The 16541-nt window shown below is 41.8% G+C and overlaps 2 protein-coding genes across 7 annotated transcripts; both read right to left on the bottom strand.

Annotated features, from left to right (window-relative positions):
• Positions 1–498: 498 nt before the first annotated feature.
• khdc4 (KH domain containing 4, pre-mRNA splicing factor) lies at positions 499–9528 on the bottom strand. 6 transcript variants are annotated; one of them, XM_066683300.1, is made up of 14 exons: positions 9269–9528; positions 8329–8500; positions 8109–8240; positions 7804–7883; positions 7377–7429; positions 7139–7302; positions 5838–6049; positions 5665–5725; positions 5488–5545; positions 4330–4553; positions 3636–3773; positions 3140–3249; positions 1895–1986; positions 499–1229 (listed from the first exon to the last, which is right to left on the bottom strand). In XM_066683300.1, coding segments are annotated over exons 1-14 (1722 nt in total). In that variant the 5' UTR covers positions 9271–9528; the 3' UTR covers positions 499–1005. The 6 variants fall into 6 exon arrangements, 4 of the variants coding, with proteins under 4 accessions (XP_066539397.1, XP_066539398.1, XP_066539399.1 ...); XM_066683301.1 differs by having other exon boundaries at positions 1895–1983; XR_010804371.1 differs by having other exon boundaries at positions 1173–1229; positions 3140–3221.
• Positions 9529–11126: 1598 nt separating this feature from the next.
• LOC136708988 (NADH dehydrogenase [ubiquinone] flavoprotein 1, mitochondrial-like) lies at positions 11127–16541 on the bottom strand. Its single transcript, XM_066683936.1, has 10 exons — positions 16431–16541; positions 16036–16118; positions 15720–15890; positions 14984–15167; positions 14288–14477; positions 13434–13646; positions 12321–12487; positions 12124–12205; positions 11590–11735; positions 11127–11254 (listed from the first exon to the last, which is right to left on the bottom strand). Exons 1-10 carry the CDS (start codon positions 16539–16541, stop codon positions 11156–11158), a joined length of 1446 nt encoding a protein of 481 aa, XP_066540033.1. The 3' UTR covers positions 11127–11155.

Below are 16541 nucleotides of genomic sequence, written 5' to 3'. Positions count from 1 at the left end.
CAGTGGTCAACACAGCCGTCCCAGCTTTGTGTGTGTTCCAGGTGTCAAATTCTATTTACAAAATACAATCAATTAGTTAAGTGTTCTTTGTGCTTTTGTTAATTAAATTAAGCGTGGAGAGAATGAACAAATCTAATACTCTTGTTTTTAACTGGATTTCAGAAAATGTCAAATCTTTTCTGGAAAAGCATTTAAGTTAAATGTCATTGATTGAGATCAAGAATTAAGAAAAGAGTTTGGAACGGCAAACTGGACAACACACGTCCACACAAGTTGTTGGGTGCATCCCATACAATAAATACTGGGAGAAATATACTGTTACATATTTTTCTGAAATACATGAATTATGTAAAATGTTAACTGCATAAAAAAAAGACCTGCCGTACTGAACAGAAGCCCAGTTGTGTGTACAGCAGGAAAGTGTCACAATTCAAGTAAGAAGTGTCTAATGATCAATTATATCTAAATATTTACAGAATAAAGAAACATGGGCCAAGTACAAATTAATTTTATTCTATGAGAGCAGAGAAGGAGAAAATATTTTACATGACAATCAAAGCAGTCAAGTCCAGTAAGGAAAACTACCATTTTAAATTCTTCTGTACACACACACACACACACACACACTGATACAGTCTGAGAACCAGATTTTCAGGGTCCTTGGACATTCACCTCAGAGTTTCATGAGGGAGATGCACCACTGATTAACCTTGTTAAACATTTTAGAGAGCATGACTCTGTTTCGAACCAGCTGGAGGTCCAGGATGTTCAGGTGGGACATAAAACAACAAATGAGCTTCAGACAGAGCCACACACTGGACTCAGCGTAAAACAGCAGTCTCTCTGTAAACACAGAGTTTGTAAAACAACACACAGAGCACATTTCTGCAGGTCCGAGTCATTACCTCAGCAGCAGAGGGAGCAAAAGGCTACCAGCAGCTTCACATCAAATAGATGTGGAGGTTGGTTTTGGGTGTGTGTTTGTATGTGTGTGGCACTTTCCTCTCACGGTGCCATCCAGAAAGGCATCGGTTGTGACGTCTGGGTTTTGGGCCGAGCCGGAGGTGGTGTAGGGCACCGATAAGCAGCAGTAACCCATCCTGGAGGAGAAGAGCCTGGACCCAAGTTACCTGAGCCACTTGCTTTCTGAGAACTGTGATCTTCCTCTTCATCAGAAGAATCGCCAGAGTATGCTACCAACTCCGTCTTAATTCGCTTTATCTGCGGCTCTGTTGGGAGATGGAGGAGAAAAAACAAAGGCAAGAGAGAGAGAGAAAAAACAGAACAGCAAAAACATTCAAAGCATGATTTCCCCCCATTTCGATGGAAACAGGGACACAGTGAATTGCATGTGAGGCCATCAGCATCATTAGGAAAGTGTACGGTGAAGAGAGAAGACCGCCATTTGTCGGTCGGTGGGGGCAAAGTTTAAGCCGTCCAATCAGGAAGCAAAACGGAACGAAGCCACACCCCCACCAAAACCGAACACGTTTGTCCAGCATCCCCCAGAGGGTCATGAAAAAGAGAAAAAAAAAACACAGAGAAAGAGAGAGAACACAAAAAGAAGAGAGTCTTGTTAGCAAGATGGTTAAACAAACAAACAGATGTTCCGTCATTCTGATGGTCATCAGAGAGGGAGGGACTGACTCTTGCCACCAGCCAATCAGAGAATGAAAGAGGAGAAGGAGGCGGGGCCTCAGGCCTTTAATATTCCAATTAGATCAATTTAGTCAGTCAGTTTACCAGCACATCCTTTTGAATACCATCAAAAGATGTGTATATTAACAGCATGCAAAATGCAACAAAATCGCTTTATAAAGAGGCATGAGGTATACAACAAGCCGACCCATGAGTGAGTGGTGAGGCACAGAGACTTTTTGCATGTTTGTCTTACCCAGCGAGGCTGGTGGGGTTCTCTTCTCCTCGATCTTCTGTGTTCTCATTCCACCATTCGCCGGCAGCAGTGGTGGGGGCATCAGCTGCCTACTGATGAGGATAAAAAGGGACAAACAGAAAAACATTTTAAAATTTGCATCCAAAAACATTTCTTCCCTTAGGAAGTTAGAGCAGTAGTTCAGTGAAAACTCTCATTTTCAAACTTAACCCACAAATTAACGTATCATCTGCAAAGGATTAAAGGCTAAGCACCACTTAATGGACCTCCATGAATATTTCACATTATTTTAGTTACTGACATATATAAGTATGAATTAAAAAATGAAAATAGCAGCTTAATTTGCTTTAAAACTGACAATTTAATTAAATTGACGGAAAAACCCGAGCTCGCTACGGAAATTCTTGAACGCAACCGTGACGTCACTGGTGGACAACAGCTGAGCAATGCCGCGGTAAAACACCGTTGTGACTGACTTGTTATAAACAGTATCTAGCTAGCTAAATAACAAAAATTGTTCATGACAATAGCCTAGCAATAAGCTAAACTCAAATTTAGAGGTACCGTTATTCTTGTAATGTGATAGAAGTCGAACTCGAATTCATCCGACACTATAAACCTCCGTAATGAAACTATCGCTACGTAGCCGAGTATAATCTGAGCCACCGAGTTTAGCAAGTCAAGCTAACGCTAACTAACACCAACTAAAACAGGCGACGTAAGTGTCCTTACCCTGTTTACCTCCATGTTACAGAGGCTCTTGAACACCTTTCGTTGGTGTCCTTACATGCCCATATTGTTGGAAAAGCGCCAGTGAAATGAGCTACAGATAACGGAGTGAGCGGATGGTCCTTTCCAAAGTGCCCGTTTAAAATTGACAAATTTAGTCCATTTTCTGGATATATTGGGATCTTTGGGCCATTTGTGCACAGATGTCCCACTGTACATTGAATTATTGCAGCCAAAAACAACACACCTTTTCGTCATTTTGCATTCAATTAAGCGCGACTTCTAGAGTTGTTGTCCACCATCTACGTCACAGGCAAGGCGCCTATTAGAGTTTCCGAAAACTGTTGGGAAGGGGGGAGGGTCTTTTAAACCTTATTCCTTGATTTAGTAAGATATAACATGTTTTCTGACTATGAATAAACACAAGTTAGGAACTCAAATTCCACTGTATTTGTTTGACACTTTCATACAGCTGGTGCTTAGCCTTTAATATGGACTGGCTCAAATGTATCCTACCCGTCCCTCTCCTGGGGTGGCCCACGGGGACATGCAGACGGGGGTCCTGAAACCTCTGGGCTGCCCACAGCGAAGCCTGCACCTAAATTAGTCATATGAATGGGTCCATGCTATGAGCAGAAAAACACACAACACCATTAACACACATCCTCACTGATACAGCCCACCACCCTCCACAAACATGTTAGTTCCTGTTGTGGACACATATCCTTGTGTGCAAGAAAACCTCTTTCATTTTTTTATTTTACATGTTGTTTCTGTAACACTTGTGTGGAGAAGCTGTCTGAGAGTGTGTTGCCTTACCACTGTTTCTGCTTCTTCACTATTTAATTGAAGGTGCTAAAGGTGAGATTGTTGATTATAGTAATAATAAAAAAATCATCAAATAATTGGATTTATGAAGTAAAACCAAGTTTGTATAAACACGATGAATGTTAAATTTAACACTGAATATTCTTCTCAGGGGAAAATAAGTAGAGAGAGTACATCAGCTCACCTGGTATCCCAGCAGGCCATTGTCTGTTTCCTCGGGCAGTTCCTCTGTAAAGCGACGTTTCTGAGGTGCAGGGGCTGTGGGGGCTGCAGGTTTAGGTGGAGCCGTAGCAACAGGTGGGAAAGTTGCAGGTGGAAGGGTCTGACAAAGAGGACAAAAGCAAGTGGCATGATTTGAATAAAGTCCCAACACTAATTACATTGATACCACTTGCTCATGCCACAGTATCACATTATTTATTCATTCATTCACTATCTGTAACCACTTCTCCAATTCAGGGTCGTGGTGGGTCCAGAGCCTTCCCGGAATCTCTGGGCACAAGGTAGGAACACATCCTGGAGTGTGGGCCCAGGGTGACACACACTCACACCTACGGACACTTTAGAATCGCCAATCGCCACCTAGCAACGTGTGTTTTAACCCTAACCCACATGGACATGGGGAAAACACCAAACTCCTCTTTTTTTTTTTTTTTTTTTTTTTTAAACAAAACAAGGCACAGATTCACCGTTTAACAAACAATTGTGCAGCTGCACAGGTTTAAGTGTAGTGTCAATGAGACACTGGAAACAGGACAGGGTTTTAAACAAAAAATTGCTGATTAAAAATAATTAGTGCAGAAAATGTTAAAGTTCTAGCATGGGGTATGTAAAGTTTAATGTGTATATGAATAAGGGGTGATAGAAAGTTCTGTTACCTGAGCTGGTAAGTTAGCCGGAGCAGATGTGACGGGGTACTGGGCACTAGGGTGTGGTATTGTAACCGCTGCACCTGCTGGTACAGCTGGTGGGGACAGTGTGTAGGGAGCTGGAACTGGTTGTGGAGGAGGCACAGGGGGAGGATATGAGGGTTGAAAACCTGCAGGGGGGTAATAAGGGGGTTGAGGGGAAATCCCGTTCACAGCAGGTGGCTGAATGAATCCTGTTACACATGAACAAAGACATAGACAGCATTTAATGATCATAGCGTTACAACAGTTACATTAAAAGGTAGAAATCACTATGATTTTTACAACAAAATTTTCCTGCACATTAAACTCATCCATGGCAGCGGGAAACACACTCACATTCTCTCATTCGCATGCACGTGCACAAACAACATTGCACTAGGGGAGAGAGAGCACACACACCCCCAGAGTGGTGGGTGGGAAGTGAGCACCTGGGGAGCAGTCAGGGGTTAGGTGCCTTGCTCAAGGTCAAATCCCCTGTGGATTAAGGGAATAGACAGTGCTTTTCCTTCTCTCTCACCCACCCCCATTTTTCCTGATGGTTGTGGGGATCGGACAAGCACCCTTTCATTCCCAAGTCCTGGTTCTCTCCTGGTTTTGTATTTTTTGGGGGGTAAAACATGTAATATTCTTGTGTAAACAGATGGTATTAGGAAATCTCTCTGTGACAGTTAGTCACAGTGAGAAGCTTCCAATAACATATTCAGCCAGACGTGCCAGAAGTATATCCAACATATCACCACTGCCCAAATAAAAACCATGTACAGCCAAAATCGTAACTTTAAAGAACAAGGGAAAAACTCCTTAACTGTCAATTGAAGTCAATGTAAAAAGACATTCCAAATTTTTCACACCATGTAAAAGACAGCTGTGTTCAAAACATGTAGGAAACTAAAAATCAACAAAAATGAACATGCACATTGTGTTTCCAGGCATGATTCTTGAGAGAAAATCTTTCACCTTTGTGTAGCAGGAGCTCAGATTGTGGTGGCTAGGCTGCACTGAAAATTTTTTAACCCCTGAACACCTTTCCATTTCCTCCATTTCTCTTTACACATCACATAGACTGAATTTGTAAACAGAAATATAACCACTTACATGTCTCAAAAAAGGGGATGTTATTCTTACCTTGTGTGGGCATCACAGAACTCATCTGGCTCAGATAGCGAGTGTACTCTGCATGCACCTGACAACACAAAACACAACAGCTATATTCAGGGTGCAGGTGCATGGAGTAGAAGCGCACACATTTTTTTTTGCAGACAGCCTGAGTGTTTGTGTGCATGTACTACCAAATTTACTTACAGTCTGCAGGAGGTTCTCACACAAAGTTTTGGCTGCAGCAAGTCCCTCTGGTTTTGGGTGACTGGAAGACACACAACACTGTGAACCCAAGTTTGGCTGATTCAACTCTACGTAACAATATTCTAATCCAGTAATTGGGTTAGAACGACTTGGGCTGAAGATTGTGTACTGACCTGATGTAGATGTACATGGGCTCAAAAGCCTCTCTCCCAGAGGCAGGCTCCAGACAGCCAGAACCCCTCCCCCTTAGAAAGACTTTTGCTCCCGTCTCGGCCTGAATGTGCTGCAAGTAAGTGCATCCTGGACCCTCCACACGCTCCTTCACTGAGAAACCCTGAATAGCATGTTCCAAGCCCACAAAGACCTTGTCCTGTACATAGTGCATCTGAGAGAGAGAGAGACTTATGACTGCCACAGATGAACAGAGCTGTTTACAAATGTGATGCTGATAAGTGTGTCAGGGATCCAAACTTATACCTGTTTCATTTTAATGTCTAAATGAGGACTAAATTAACATTAAAAATAATTCAAATGTTAAGATTCCCACAGCAAATATTAAGCAAATTGCTTAGGCTAGGTTTTAAGTTAGGTTTTAATTGCTTAGGTTTTAAGTTATAAGCTAAATTAATTGTTATTGTCATTGCAAGGTAGAATATGCTTTCCTGAGACAGATGCAGGTTACCACTGCCCACTAAGCTATATTTTAATGCTTGACACTTGTTTATACCTAACTTCATATCATTCACTCATTCATTCAATATCTGTAACCGCTTATCAAGTTCAGGGTCGCAGTGGGTCCGGAGCCTACTTGGAGTCACTGGACGCAAGGCAGGAACACACCCTGTAGGGGGCTTACGTCCTTCACAGGCAACACACACACACACCTATGGACACTTTAGAGCCGCCAATCCACCTACCAATGTGTGTTTTTGGACCGTGAGTGGAAACTGGAGCACCCACGCAGACACAGGAAACCCACGCAGACACAGGGAGAACACACCAGACTCTTCACAGACAGGCACCCAGAGCGGGACTTGAACCCACAACTTTCAGATCCCTGGAGCTGTGTCACTGTGACACCCACCTTCATATCATTCATTCATTCATTATCTGTAAGCGCTTATCCAGTTCAGGGTCGCGGTGGGTCCAGAGCCTACCTGGAATCATTGGGCGCAAGACGGGAATACACCGTGGAGGGGGCGCCAGTCCTTCACAGGGCAACACAGACACACACATTCACTCACACCTACGGACACTTTTGAGTCGCCAATCCACCTACCAACGTGTGTTTTTGGACTGTGGGAGGAAACTGGAGCACCCGGAGGAAACCCACGCGGACACGGGGAGAACACACCAACTCCTCACAGACTGTCACCCGGAGCGGGACTTGAACCCACAACTTTCAGGTCCCTGGAGCTGTGTCACTGTGACACCTTCATATCAGCTACCATCAAAACAATTCCCATGCACTTACCCCACCAGTAAAATGTGGTTTGTGTCCTGTAGGGGGCAGTGTTGCAGAAGGTGGGCCAGTGGGGTGGTAGACTGTGACTGTGGCTCCATTGTATGAGGTGCTGGAACTAGTGGCAGCCTTTACTACCCCATTAGTGATGAGCTCCTTTATTCGGTTAACAGCCTCTGCAAAGATTAACAAACCAGTGACTCCAGTTCTACACATCTGGACAGAAGGTCTCTGAGACAAACGCACTTACTGTCAACCAGTTCTCTAGTTTGTCCTTGCACGTGTAGATAGAGAGGACGGTCACTGTAGGCACAGACAGAAATATGTAAGTCATTATTTACTACTCATCATTAATCACACCATTAAATTATCATTAACCATTTAGCATGGACTCTTATGGTTACTAGGAGTAAACACACCCTTTATAACAGCAATGTATGTAACTGCACATACCAGCCAAAGCTGCAGTTAATGTTACATACTGTGACCAAGGGTAAATTCCCTTTAAGGCATAAACATTTGTACACTTTCTGGTATTTCACAGTGTAATATGTGGCTCATAACTCCATTTCTCTCTTATTTTGTAAAGAAAACCTTACAACTTTTAAAAACACCACTATAATTTCATCAATTGATGATAGGAAAATTCTTTAAACATTTCTGCATTTCAGAAGTACCTTGGCAATGATTTAGCCTTTTCTTCTGCTGACATGTAGCGTCCTCTAGTGGACACAGCTGCACCACTCACCCTACTGATCTGAAAAATAGTTATATTCAGGCTGAATCTAGTACTAAAATTTCAATATATAAGGATTGGATATTTATGCTATTTCTAAATCAAAAAATGGACAGTTACTGGTCTTTCAGGCTATACATCACAAATCCTAAATTATGGAGCACCATATCCCTTTTAGATTTTAGTATGCTAACGCCAAATTAAAGATTATGAAAAAATTCATAACAACCAGTCATCGACACTAACCTCATCTTGAGTCTGACCACGGGTCAGAAGGTTCCGACAGGCGAGTGGTACGTCATTTATTTCCACCTCTGCCACTACTAGATCATCCTTTGCTTTTGTTGCTGGGACAGATTTCCCACTAGTACCTATGGTCTACAGTCAGACGGAATTATTATATTAGACTACAACTGCTTTGGCAAAAACCTGCACACACTCCAGCCACACTTGAAGCAAAACCTACCTTATCGACTGGCCCAGGCGAACCAATCTGGGAGGGCTTCAGTTTGCCTTTGGCTACGAGCATGGCATTGATTTTGGCAGCCACAGCTGCAGCAGCATCCAGGGCACCTGTGGGGGCTGTATCTGCCTCACCCCCTGAGCCTGGACCCGGCTGGTCCCATTTACTCCGCCGCCTGAAAGACAGAGAGCAGAAATATAGATATAGATTTAGAAAAATATAGAAGCATTGTCAGCTGGGTAAAGTAAGTAAAATTAGTACTGAGTTGATGTGACTTATTATTCAAATTAGTCTGTATATCATAATAAAAGGCTACTCTCAGACTACAGACAGCAGGTGACAAGTGAGAGACCTAATTGGTGTACTGTGTCTTCAAGTCAAAATATTGGGACACATCATACATTACATATTAAAAAAACCCTACTCTTCTCAAATTCACTGGACAGTGATTAAAAACCCAGGTTCGGTGCCTTAGAGCTCAATGATAGGGAGGCTTTAGACGCCTGTAGCCCACGCCACGTGACCTTAAATTCATAACATTATGTTGGTTAAGATTTTTTTCTAAATATATTATACAAGCTATCAGCATCGGTGCACCTTAAAGCATATGGAATCACTAGCTGAAAACGTGTTTACAAACGTTTGGACGTATAGTACATGTCAATGCTAAACTGAATGTGAAGATTACCGTTAAAATACCTTAGGAAACAAACCAGAAGCGGCAACTAATGTGTGTTTTCCCATAACTATGCCCAAGACCAGTAGAACTAGTAAACGGACCATATCATAAAAAAACAGAACAGAAATCAATATAAGCCCATCACTGCTTCATACTGTTAAACGCTGGATGACGGAGAGCTCGGACACACATAGATATTTGCTATGTTGGGTGTTTACATATGCTCTGAGTGTCGTTATTTCGTATAAACGCCTCGGTACTTACATTATGTAAGTGTTGGCGGAGCGGCCCGTGAACCTGAAGCTAACGCTACTCTGCGGTGTTCAATCAGTTTTTAACCTGCTCTCACTACAGAACCGGGTTTTTCTATTCTAACCACCCCTTATCTGCCCCACTCTCTGCTCGAATTCGAAGTAAATCACATCAATGCGATTATAATCCTTGGTATTAATGATTTTCTCTTCGGGCTAAAACCACCACCAACAAAACAGAAAACCACACGGGGCTGACGCACTTCCGCTTAAACTAGAGTGACGTCAAAGTGAGCGCAGTTCCCTTGGGTGTTGTATTATAAAATGTCCCACACTAATATAATGCACTGATTGTTCATTTCTTTCAGCTTCACTGAATATACAGGTGTACTTCGGTGTTTTTTCTTACATACTGTAGTCTATTCGTTGTTCTGCATACTTTATCAGTATCCTTTCCTCCTGTCCTTCAATAGTCAAGATCACTAGTAGACCAACACAGAGCACGTAGCTCATTATTTGGCTGGTGGATCATTTCAAATACTGCAGTGACACTGACGTTGTGGTGGTTTTTTTACTGTATGTTGTGCTGGTACGAGTGGATCAGTTTATAAGCATTGTGTCCACTCACTGTCCACTCTGTTAGATACACCCACCTTGTTGGTTCACCTTGTAGATGTAAAGTCAAAAACAGTTGCTTAGGCTGGTACACAGTTTGTGTTTGTCGTCCTTTAGTTCTTTCGTTTCCTTGGTTGTCAAAGGTTAGAGTTACATTAGTGCTAGCTTGGTCATTTATTTGGTAAGACCTGGTTGTCAGGAGTGGGTGACATTACCTGTGTGAGGTACTTATGTAATACATGTTAATGGTGGGGAAAAATAAATAAATAAATAAAAAATAAACAATATGGAATCATGAATTGTGTCAAACCAATGGGGATGAACAATAATGTCCTGCTAGAGTTTTTGGCCCTTTCAAAAACCTTTAAGGATTAAATGGTCAATATTACAGGTTCATTATTGACTCAAACACAAATACATATATATTTAATGATATAGAATATAAGTGACATTAAAGTTTAATTCAAAACCATTTTAGTAAAGGATATAATCATTATAACGGTTCAAGTAAATGTTTACAAATTGAGTGAATAATTCTATAAACTACATTATATAGCAGAATTGTAAGTCGGTTGCCTATGGTATTAGCATGTTTATTGGACAACAAATGCCTAGAGGTTAATTCACTGCAAATGGTTGTGGTACCATGGTTAGGTTTGTGTGTGAGTGGGAGAAGTGTCAGGAGCGTGTGGAGGCTTTAAACGTTGGTAAATGGGGCCGAAGTGCAAGACTAGAAATTACTGGTAGACATAGGTAAAAAAAAAAAAAAAACTACAGGTCCCCGAGTGCATTGCATTAACTACACTGAGGCCAGATATGGTGTTGTACTCTGAAAGTAAATGGATAGGTTATTTCATAGAGCTAACAATTCCATTTGAAGATGCAGTGCAAGAAGTTTTCTTGCTGTAAAACAAGTTTGGAGGGTGTTGGGTCTGAGATGCCAGCCGTAGGTGTAGTTGGTTGTTGATCGGATCATAAACAGCCACAACAACCCCATTGGTTTAGGTTAGGATCTTTGGCCAAAGATTACAGGAGTGTTTGGTTGCAGATAGGAAGAGAGTGAGGTGGACACCTATGTGCAGCTCTAATGGATTGACATAGGATATTTGACATCTTACGCTATGTCTTATTATTATTACATAAATACACCTACATATACTATATGCCCATAAATAAAATGCTAACATTAGTGAGGCTTCTTTGGGTTTCTGAAAGTGTAATTAACTTTTACAACATATGTATTCTTATATATTATCACATATATAACATCTCTTCAAGACAAATTCTAGATGACCTCTCTCCTCTTCTCAGCCTCTTCAGGATTTGTCTTCTTGAACTCAGAGATGCGTTGCTCCATCATGGGTCTGAAGTGTCGGATCAAACCCTGTAGTATGTACAGATGCATGAGAGATTTGCAACATATTTTCCTTATCCAGTTGTTACTAGCAATGCCTCAGGAACAAAGCTCTGGTTTATAAATGCATAAAGATCCAACCCTATTCCTGAAAATCTGTCTTCCTGCACAGTTCAGTTCTCATCAGTTTCAATGGAGGGGTGTGTGATACCCAGAACAAATGATCCAACATTGTATCTAGCCAATTTTCTTGTGGCAGAACCTTCTTGTGGAACATAGAATCTAAAACATAGGATCTAGAGACCCATGGCTGTCTATGTTTGATCTTAACACCACTCTGACAAGGAAGGATTGTTGTTGCTTACTTGAACAGGCCAGGCAGCTCCATCTCCCAGCGCACAGATAGTGTGACCCTCTATCTGTTTGCTGAGTTCCCAGATCATATCTATTTCAGAGGTGCAAGCATCTCCTTTCACAAACCGCCACATCAACGAGTTCATCCAGTCCACCCCTGCAGGACAGGACAAGTTAGAACTATACTGCTTCAATCTATGTTTATCCACAGCTCCATATACAATGCATCTAGAGCATTAACTGGCACAGTGGTACACCTTGATCAATGAAGTTGACCAAAAACAATGAAGTTTATGTTGATAAGGTTAACATAATTTGATACATGTTACTACTGACTATTTGGTAAAAACAATCCACACAATTCACTTTATGCTACAGCCTCATGATGGAAGTATTTTTTCCCCAAAGTTTTTCCACACTCTAACCTGTGCAGACCTCCAGACGCTGTGATACCAGGACAGGAAATGTCAGCAATGGGTCACAGAAGCAAAGACAAAAACAGAAAATATGCAATAAATCTCAAATTACATGCTACATGTTTTTACCCTCTCTACAGGGAGTGCACTGGCCACAGCTCTCATGTTTGTAAAACTCCACCAGTCGAGCAATAGCTCTGATCATGTCAGTCTGAAACAGAGAGGGTAAAACAGACTGAGAAGGCATGCAGACTGATCAAATTTCACAGAACTATAAATTAATTATGTTCAGAAAATAATGAAGAAAAAAAATTTAATAAACCCACTGATTTGTCCATGACTATGACAGCAGCAGTGCCCAGGGCAGTCTGAGCCCTAACAAGGTCATCAAAATCCATCATTGCATCATCACAGACAGAGCGTGGGATGATAGGAGTGGATGAGCCACCAGGAATCACACCTAACAGGTTATCCCAGCCACCCCTTACACCACCTGAACCAAGAGAAGAAATATCTGGAGGTAAATCTGTAGTCATACTCACGCAAACACACACTAGTGAGCAATTCTTCAAAAACAATAGGGGCACATAACCAGAGCAGGGGGCTGCCAACCACATCGGTGTTACTCAAGTGCACTTCAGACGTTAATTAATATTTCCTTCTCAGTCCCAGAAAATTAAACTGGCGTCCCTCCGGTCCGGTCAAGCTCTTTTCTCTGACCTCAAGGCCACAGCTGCCCCCTTAGCACAAAATGGTTCCTCTTTTTTACCCCACACAAACATGAATCCTGGCAAATCAAACAATACAAGGCCTTGGGGAAAATGCTCTTCATACATTTTTTTCTTTAGAGTCCTATGCCCACTATTATAAGTTGAATATATACTACTCATATTTTAAAATGCTAAGGACTAAGTTTGTCACAGTGAGGTGTTAACTATCAGAGTAACCAGAAATTCTACAGGGTGGGCCAATTATATGGATACACCTTAATAAAATGGGAATGGTTGGTGATTTTACTTCCTGTTTTGCTATCAGTGTGTGAAGAGTGGGAGAAGAGGGTTGCATTGACATTCCAACACAATGGGCAGCATTTTGAACACATTTTATAAGTGGTCAGAAACTTGTAAATAACTCATGAAAGAATTACGTTAAGCACACCATTGTGTTTCTTGTGAAATTCACCTCTTCCCATTGAAAAAACAAAAGTTGGATCCAAAATGACTGACTTCAAAATGGCCACCATGGTCACCACCCATTTTGAAAAGTTTCCCCCCTCCCACATACTAATGTGCCACAAACAGGAAGATAATATCACCAACCATTCCCATTTTATTAAGGTGTATCCATATAAATGGCCCACCCTGTATATCAGTGTAGCCTTCGCCAACAAAGACAGTTAAAGAATGCAAAAGATGTCTGAAATCACAGCTGTGTTTGACCTGCGTGTCTTTCAAGAAGTTCTCTCAGAGGAATGGACATTTCCTCTTCCACTGTGCATGGTGTATTCACGTGTCCAGAGATGTTGAACAGCTTTGTTCCTGAGTTTCTTTCTCGTCCAAAACTGGCAAACCATGCACCTCCTCGACGACATATGGCTGGTGCCACAGCAACTGTCTCAACGTTAGCAACTGTGGTTGGACACCCAAACACACCTTAAAAGCAAAAGTGCAGAATTTAACTTTTTTATGTTAAAGAAACCTTTGTGATATGTAAGATGAATTACTGACTGGGCTGCCAGACTATAAGAAGAAAATTTCAGTGCTCATCCTGACGCAGGCAGCATGCAGATGTGGGACACTTCTGGCAAAGGTGTGGCCCTACTTGACCACCGTCAGTAAACTGCATGTCAACTAAAACTGGCCCACTTGTTGATGCTCACTTGACCAAACGTCACAAAAGATCTGGGCCCCTTCTGACAAAGTTAAGACTGCTGGTCATGGCAAAATGAATGTGAGCCAAAAATGGCACAATGTGGCCCTAATTTTTTGTATATGTTTATGAGGCCCTTTTGTTAATGGAAGCCTTCCACTCAAGTGGCGTCATTCCATGTGAAAAGCATCAAGTCCAGAATAATTTAACTATTGACTATCAGCATTTAATGGAAATGTAGCCCAAAAACATAATAATAATAATAATAATAATAATAATAATAATGATAATAATAAATTCTCTCTTTATTCACTTGTCTAAAACTCTGTTGTAGTCACAGGCTGATTGACTGCATTTAGATTAATGGGAATAGGGTCTGAGAATCTAATGCTTGAAATGACCTGAAAGAGGAGGCAAGCATCACCTATGTCAGCAGGGAATGGTGGCTTCAGACGAGGTTTGCCCTGTTTGCCTTCAAGGGACTCAATGAGAGCAGTCTCTTCTCCGCAGATGTATGCTCCTGCACCCCGCATTACAAACACATCAAAGTCATATCCAGAGCCACATGCATTCTTCCCTATCAGTCCTGCGGTATAGGCCTCCTTAATGGCCACCTGAGAGAGGGAGTGGGAAGGTGGAGGAAAATCATTTTGAGAGTCAGCATTAATAGGATTTTATTAATCAAGACAAAATATGGTCACTGTCCAAAGAAAAACATGAATACTTGCAGGAAAATACACAAAGCCTTCAATGGCAGTGATTTCTGTACAGTTAATTGTACCAAGATTTTTAGAATACAGCTCAATTTGAGCAAAAAAAACCCACTCCACCCCACCCCAATGCTACTTAAAAGCCAGTCCAAGCTTCTTCTGAGACGTGAAGCCAGTCGAGGAATCTTTTCAAGAGTTCTGCTAAAACATTGTGCGACAGCTCAGCATACGTGGAGGAAAACACTAATTACCTAATATTGTCCTGAGTGAAGGGTTGGCCGTAATACCCACCCAGAGAAAGCAAGGCCGGTTATGCTCTAATTGGCTCCAAGCCTCCCAGAGGCATCACTCTAAATCAAACTCTCCACTTCCACAATGAAAGTTAGAAAGCAGATTTGAGGGCACTGCACCTGTAGGTTAGACGACTCATTATAAAACTCTCCTCGAATGTAGATGTAGGCAGCTCGTGCCCCCATCGCTCTGCCAGCCACAACACAGCCCTCTACTAGCTTATGAGGGTCATGACGCATGATTTCTCGATCCTTACAGGTGCCCGGCTCACCTTCATCTGCATTTACCACCAGATATTTAGGTCTTAACACAGAGAGAGAGAGAGAGAGAGAGAGAGAGAGAGAGAGAGAATATGATGTTACTATAAAGGTATAGCTATAACATATGAGTGGTGTTATAGTAGGACATTTGATAGTACAGCAAGGGTTAAAGTGAGCCTGTTGTAAACAGGATATTACAGTAATACAGCAGGATAGTTTCACAGCAATGCAAATGGAGGGCAATAACATGGCACAGTACAGCTATCATGTTATCATGTAAGTTATCATTGGTGTTACACAATAAGGTCATATAACAGTGGCAGTTACAGTGAGCGAGGTGTTATAGTAAAACAGGTTTTACAGTAAGGGAGGTGTAAAGCGATAACAGTTGCTACAGCCCAGGGTTACTCTAAGCTATGTGTAAGGCATGTGTTCCAATAAAGCAAATGTAAGTATACACATAAAGCACTTTTAGAAAGACAGGTGCTATAATAAAGCAGAGGTAAGGCATGTGTACCAATATTTTACAGTAAAGCAAGTTTGAGGTAGCTATTACAATAAACCAAGTGTACATATATTTCAGGAAATGCTCGACCTGCCGTCACTGGGTTTGTTCATGAAGCTCCACTTCATTCCTGTGGGGAAACCTGCTCCCCCTCTCCCCCTCAGCCCAGAAACCTTCACCTCGTTCAGGATCCACTCAGGCCCCTTCAGAAGGATTTCTTTGGTCTTGTACCAGTCCCCTCGCCTTAGGGCACCCTTCAGTCTGAATAAGGAACCATTTCAATTAATAGTGAGCACGTCATTTGTCATTTTAAAGTGAGTAACAGCGAATGAAAGCTGGGCCTGTTATTCTAGAGACTAGAGTTTTACAAAAGGAGCCCAAGGGTAATTTTCAGAAATGTCCATACCTCCAGTCATGGCGCCCATACAGGTTGGTAAAAATCCTATCTTCATCGCTCAGGGGCCCATATTTAGTTTTCTTTGTCTTTTCCTGGTCTCACACACACACACACACACACACACACCACAAACCTATGCAATTATATTCCTAGGGTCATTGAATTTAAATGAATTATTGATGCATCTATTTATACTTAATCCAATGTAACTATTTAATTTATAAATAGAAATGACAAACATTGAAAGTATCAGACATTTTAATCATGTTAAACCTTTAGAAACTCCCTGGAATTGTCTTTCTTCAAATAAAAAGAGAAAGGGGGTGGGATAAAAGCTGCCAGATGGATATTAGGAGATCAATGAATGTGGGGTGTTAGTATTGGTCAGTGTTGACAAGGGCCACCTGTTGCTTTTCAGCTGTGCTCAGGCCTCGTACTGCAGTTGTGTGGGTGCACAGAATCACTGTCGGTGACCGCCCCCATGTCCTGGTAAATGACCGTCCTAGTACTAGCAT

Source organism: Hoplias malabaricus, chromosome 10 (genome assembly GCF_029633855.1).
Source record: "Hoplias malabaricus isolate fHopMal1 chromosome 10, fHopMal1.hap1, whole genome shotgun sequence".
NCBI classification, from domain to species: Eukaryota; Metazoa; Chordata; class Actinopteri; order Characiformes; family Erythrinidae; genus Hoplias; species Hoplias malabaricus.
Note: the sequence above shows the minus strand (reverse complement) of the source record. Positions and strands in the feature narration are given on the sequence as shown.

Bases quoted from the DNA above. Each gene is read 5' to 3' on its own strand.
- khdc4 (XM_066683300.1), bottom strand. The intron at 7,430-7,803 runs GTACTTCTGAAA...CTGTGCCTACAG, and splicing joins AAGGCTAAATCATTGCCAAG to TGACCGTCCTCTCTATCTAC. The intron at 3,250-3,635 runs GTGAGCTGATGT...TTCTGCTCATAG, and splicing joins ATGGCCTGCTGGGATACCAG to CATGGACCCATTCATATGAC.
- LOC136708988 (XM_066683936.1), bottom strand. From the start codon at position 16,541: ATGCTAGTACTAGGACGGTCATTTACCAGGACATGGGGGCGGTCACCG. The intron at 15,891-16,035 runs GTATGGACATTT...TTCCTTATTCAG, and splicing joins TATGGGCGCCATGACTGGAG to ACTGAAGGGTGCCCTAAGGC. The intron at 12,488-13,433 runs GTCAAACACAGC...CTCTTGGTTCAG, and splicing joins ACTTCTTGAAAGACACGCAG to GTGGTGTAAGGGGTGGCTGG.